The 5,783-nt window shown below is 43.3% G+C and overlaps 1 protein-coding gene across 1 annotated transcript; it reads right to left on the bottom strand.

The window, feature by feature from the left end:
- Positions 1-4,122: 4,122 nt before the first annotated feature.
- LOC147460491 (uncharacterized) lies at positions 4,123-5,419 on the bottom strand. The gene is made up of 5 exons (XM_086498713.1): positions 5,213-5,419; positions 4,919-5,050; positions 4,788-4,829; positions 4,613-4,627; positions 4,123-4,194 (listed from the first exon to the last, which is right to left on the bottom strand). The coding sequence occupies exons 1-5, from the start codon at positions 5,417-5,419 to the stop codon at positions 4,123-4,125; spliced, it is 468 nt and encodes a 155-aa protein (XP_086354839.1).
- Positions 5,420-5,783: the final 364 nt, after the last annotated feature.

The raw sequence follows: 5,783 nt of genomic DNA, 5'->3' as shown, positions 1-5,783 counted from the left end.
GCAATCTCCTCGTGCTTGGTATGAGAAAGCTGACACTCATTTGGTTAAACGAGGCTTTCGTAACAGTCCAACAGAAAGCACATTGTATGTAAAGCGTGAGGATGATGTATTTCTCATTGTGGTTCTTTATGTTGATGATTTGCTGATCACTGGACCAAATGAGAGACATATTGCTGAATTTAAGGCTGATTTGAATGCTACTTTCAAGATGAAAGATTTGGGGCTGTTGCATCATTACTTGGGTATACAGTTTAAGCAGTGTGATGGTGGTATTGCCTTGTGTCAGAAAAGTTACATAGAGACATTGCTATGTAAGTTTGGACTTGAGGATTGCAAACCTATTGCCACTCCCATGGAAACAGGTTTGAAGTTGAGTCTACATGATGCTGGCGATCCTGCTGATGTCACTCTTTACCAAACTGCTGTTGGCTGCCTCATTTATGTATGCAACACGAGGCCAGATATTCAGTTTGCAGTCTCACAGGTCAGCAGATTTATGCATAGCCCAGGGTCTAAGCATTGGCAGGCTGTCAAGAGGATTTTCCGCTACCTTAGTGGCACTTTACATCTTGGCTTGTTTTATCCCAAGGGGGGATCATTGCCGCCAGACTTACATGCTTTTTCGGACTCAGATTGGGCTGGTATTTTTGACACGCGAGTGTCCACAAGTGGTTTTTGTTTCATGCTTGGCAGTTCATGTATATCATGGTTGAGCAAGAAGCAACCTACTGTGGCCACTTCGAGTTGTGAGGCTGAGTACAGGGCAGTCTTCACAGCTACGGTTGAGTGTGTATGGCTCAGACGCCTTATGGCTGACTTGGGTGTTGGACAGGACACTGCCAACACTATCTACACTGACAGTCAGAGCGCATTGGCAGTTGCGAGGAACCCAGTTTTTCATGCTCGCACAAAGCACATTGAGGTGCATTACCACTATGTCAGGGAGAGGCTCTCAGCAGGAGAGATCAGCTTGGCTTATGTGCCAACACAGGACAACCTTGCAGATCTTTTCACAAAGGCATTGTCTCGTGAGAAGCTTGAAGCTTTCCGCAAAGCTTTGGGCTTACTCCCCTTTGTGGACTGATCCTGTCCTCAGGGCATGGCACTTCCCTTTACTCATGTGCCAGCTCTCGTTCACCGCATCACTCCAGGGGGGATTTGTTACCATATACATGTGGTAGTGATGTGTGTGAACACACTAGGACCGCCGGGGCATTTTTTCCCTCTTTAGGAGGTTTTTTCCCCCGTGCATTGTATATACGCCCATCACTCTAGGGCTATCTATCTTTCCATTGCACACTAAGTAACACACTCTCTATTGTGTGCCTTGAGTTTCCTTCGTCTTCTCCAAGCTGTGTGTGTTTCTCTGCAACCCTAATTCCAACAATTGGTATCAGAGCAGGTCACGTCCTCCCGGGCTTAGTCGCCAGCTGCTCCAGCACACGCCTGCTCACTTTCTCCGATTTCAGTGAGCTTTGGCAAGCGTTCGCAGGTCGACAAATATTTTGGGCGAGCTCGAAGAGCTCGGTCTGCTCAGAATTTTGATTTGGGCTCATTTCGGCCTCCGTTTCCACTACGGGCAGTACTGCACAGGTTATTTCGTCATTTTGTGCAGATTTTCTGTCAGTGCCGTTTTCTGCATAACAGGTGCCTTATAGTCTTCTACGGTTTGTGCTATATAGCACAAGTTGTTCCCGCTCCATTTCTCCTATTTTCGGGCAGTTTTCACATCAGGTGCAGCATTTACCATGGCTGACAACAACAACACAGATGTGTTCAAGATGTTTGCTGCTGAGGACAGGTTGGATGGGGACAACTACCCTATGTGGGCTTATATGATACAACACGTTCTTGTGTCAAAAGGTGTCTGGAACATTGTGCAGGGCATTGATGTACGTCCTGGTTCTGAAGATGTAGGCGATATTGAGGATGTTGCAGGTCTTGCTGCAAGGATTGCAGCTGTTAGAGTTGTTTTGCCTACAGCAGAACAAGCTCGTTGGGATGTTAAGGATGCGCAGGCTCATGCATTGATTGCGTTGTCTGTGAAGCGCACCATTATTCCTCACATCCGTTCAGCAAAATCTGCAAAACAGGCTTGGGATATTCTAGCAGGTCTTTATGCAAGCCGCAATGAGGCTAAAATTGCTTTGCTGCGTAAAGAGCTAGAGTCGAAGATTATGCATGAGGAAGATGATATGGACACTTTCCTTGCTAGTGTCAAGGATATCAATGAGCAACTCATTTCTGCAGGTGAAGTCATTTCTGACAGTTCCCTTGTGCAGACTGTTCTTGATGCCTTACCAGATTCCTACCAGACTTTTGCTAGTACTTGGAGACTGATGACCCAAGGAAATCCTGAAGTTGTCAAGTTTGATGCATTATGCACATTGCTGTTGCAAGAGTCACTTTCTAGAAAAAACAGGACTAGGCAGCGTGCAGTTGAACAGGCTTTTATTGCTTCTCAAAGAAAGGGTGGTAACAGTAATGCAGCCACTTCTTATGGTTCTGTTGCGAGTGGCAAAATTTCTGTTCCTAATGCTTCTGCTGGCAGCACTTCGTCTGGCAATTCTGGTGATAAGGGCAAAAAGAAGATGCGTTGCCATTATTGTAAAGCCAATGATCACTTGATCAAGTCGTGTCCTAAGTTGAAGGCCAAAGAGGCTAAGAAGAAAGAGGGTGGTTCCACTGCAAATGCTGGTTCCACTACAAATGCAGCCATTGTTGAGTCTTCTGTGAAAGGAGATTGTGATGCTGATGTTGATGCAGAATGGGCTTTTAGCGCAGAGTGCACTTACAATCCTGCTGTCCATGATGCATGCTTGTCAGTTGCTGCAGATTCACATGTGTGGTATTTCGACAGTGGTGCTACAAAGCACATTACCTCACATCGTGAATTGTTTACCTCTCTCGAGTCTGTCCCTCATGGGAATTCAGTCACTTGTGCCAACAACGCCTCTTATCCAGTTCAGGGAGTTGGAAAGATTGTGCTCACTGCTGCTAATGGCAGTTCCTTCACACTTGTTGATGCACTTTATGTACCTGGGATCAAGAAGAATCTCTTGTCTGTATCCGCACTTGCTAGACTTGGACTTGTAGTCAAATTTGTGGATGACAGATGTACAGTTCATGATCTCAGTTTTGGTGATGAAATTGTTGCATCTGGGCTTTTGTGCCGTGGGCTGTATAAGCTCACTTTGTATGACAAGTGTGGACAAAATTTTGCAAATGCTGTTGCAGATTCAAGGGCTATTTCAGATGCAAAACTTTGGCATGCACGTTTTGGCCATCTGAATTTTGCCAGTTTGCTGCGTTTGCAGAAATCTGATATGGTTGCTTCTTTGCCGCCTCTTGAAGCACCTATCAAACATGTTTGTGAAGGCTGTATTCTGGGTAAAATGCAGCGTTCTAAGTTTCCAAAGGTCCCATCGAGGCGTGCACATCCCATGTGCTCATGAACACGAATCCATGCCGGATGTCGAACACCGGCCCTAAAATCAGCAGTAATGGCTATGTAGTCCCCAGAAATGGCCATGCATCGTGAGTCAGGCAATGAGGACAGAGAAGACAAGGGAGTATCAACGATGTAGACAAAAGAAATGGTTTTCTTTGCAACAATCTCCCCAAGAGGTACTGCGATACAAGAGGCAGTACGAAGTGACTTAACTCCAATAAATGAACGAAACAAACAATTGCATCACAAGTGAAAGCTCACCATGCTCTCCCTCCATGTTTGCATCCACCCTAGTCTCAACAATCACCTCCTTTCCCTTGCGAGAAGTATTTGTAGCTTGAAAAAAGCAAAGAAACACAATATTACCGGTATGTATAACAAATAACTTTAGGAAAAAGAGAATTTAAAGCTCTTAGAAAAATTATGTTTGAGGCTATTTTGAGTAACCATTTACCGGATATCACCTCGTCCACTCTAAGAGGGAGAGGCACATAGACTGATGTGCCACCAACTCTCATAGTATCGTGAAGCTCTCTCTCTCTCTCGCAAATACATGCCCAGAAGCCATGTCTATCCACCATGGACATGCCTTCATCTCCCAAGTGTGAGCTTATGCATGGAAGGGGAGTACATGCATCCTTCCCCAGTAGATAGTTGTGCCCACTGCTTAGCTAAGAATGGAATCCCTGATAGAAAGCCTTTTCCAACCAAGAATAATAGAAATCTAAAACAAAATAACATGACTACACACTTCGTAATTATGAAAAGCTTGAAATAAAAGTATGATGAGCTTGACCTGTAAGCTAGCCGCTGAGATGCCATGCGTACCGTGTCCACTTTCTTCATAGCTTGCTTGTCAACATCTTTTGTCTTAGCTTCAAGAGAGGTCTCCAAAGGATAAAGATAGGGTCGTGCTTCAAACTTGAGCTCCTCAAAGTAAGAGGCAAGAGAGCAATCATGAGGCAACAAAATACCACCAGCAATGTTGCTCAAGTCCTCCACAAACTTTGTGGCCCTATCAAAAATCCTTTGTAGAAGGCCCTCTCTACGAATCCAACTACATAACAAGGAAGTTGAGAAAAAACTAAAATAATCACAAAAACTAGCAACTCTACATCAATCAAAGATTCTTGAAAGTCAATAGAAACTTTACTCACATGCGATACACATGATCTCCTTTCTTTAAACCATAAGAGGATCTAGTAATCTTATCTGCCTCAAGCAAGGAAACCCATAACAGTTTGCTCAGGACAGGAGCATCATGCATAGCAATCAAGTTCAGTTTCTCAAGCGTAGCCCAACTATCAGGACCCCATTTGAGTGCAAGAACTCGAACCATCCAATCCGGTCCAAGATTCGGATCAACAATATTTAGCAACTGCAATTTTTGAGGAACGAATAGAAAACAAAGTTTAAACGGCTATTACACTATGTGCAAAACACCCAAAACAAAAATAATTCAACCACCTTCCCAACGTGCTCTCCATATTTGAGTGCTAAATCATTCAATATTTTCTCCTCCTCTTTTATTAGTTCTTCATTTGTCATTGTCTGCCTAGCTTGCTCTATTCTTTGGCTCAATTCCTTGGACATTTGAACCTTCAACACATACTTAAAAATAAATAATTTGCAAAAAACAAGCACATACTCTTTGGCTCAATTACTTGGATATTTTATCCTTCAATACACAATTGAACATATGTAATTTTCTCAAAAAGCAAATATAAGATCGTTCCAAAAAAGCAAGCCAAAGACACTCACATCGTATAAGAGCTTTCCGAAGTATTGACGAGTAAGTGGATACCAAGGCTCCACACCCTTCGAGTATTTCTTACGCACTGCAGCAATCAACTTTTGATCTTTTTCTGGAAGCCCTGTTACATAGGCTTCATGATCTGCTGCACAAATGTGGGAGCAGTTGACAAGCTCATCCCTAAGATGCGTGACTACAAGGGCATGTGTATTCATGCTATTCCAAGGTCATATACAATATATACAAAGTCAGAAACACAACATAGAAAATTTCTACTAAAATATATAGAAAGTCATGAAGCTTACAAATTCATTCTTTGCAAGCTACTAAGCAGAGCTATCTCTGGCACTCGAGTAGGATCAATAACTGTACAAAGCACACTACAATGTTTCTCTCGATCAACGGAGAATCTCTCTTTAATAGCAGCCATCCAAGCGACCGTTCTATGATTACCCTCCCAAACATAGAACATTTTATTAGAGAGAACTTGAAGGTTTGGTCTTTTAGAAAGCTCAATTTCAAACTCTTTATGTATATCAACCCATATTGGGTCCCATGAAGAAAGAAGGTCCTCTGCAA

This window comes from Adiantum capillus-veneris, chromosome 3 (assembly GCF_014529385.1).
Source record: "Adiantum capillus-veneris isolate H3 chromosome 3, ASM1452938v2, whole genome shotgun sequence".
Taxonomy (NCBI): domain Eukaryota; kingdom Viridiplantae; phylum Streptophyta; class Polypodiopsida; order Polypodiales; family Pteridaceae; genus Adiantum; species Adiantum capillus-veneris.
Note: the sequence above shows the minus strand (reverse complement) of the source record. Positions and strands in the feature narration are given on the sequence as shown.

Excerpts from the sequence above, each read along its gene's own strand:
- LOC147460491 (XM_086498713.1), bottom strand. The coding sequence starts at position 5,419 with ATGAATACACATGCCCTTGTAGTCACGCATCTTAGGGATGAGCTTGTC. Across the intron at positions 5,051-5,212 it reads TCGGAAAGCTCTTATACGAT|GTTCAAATGTCCAAGGAATT; the intron begins GTGAGTGTCTTT and ends TATGTGTTGAAG. Across the intron at positions 4,830-4,918 it reads ATGGAGAGCACGTTGGGAAG|TTGCTAAATATTGTTGATCC; the intron begins GTGGTTGAATTA and ends CAAAAATTGCAG.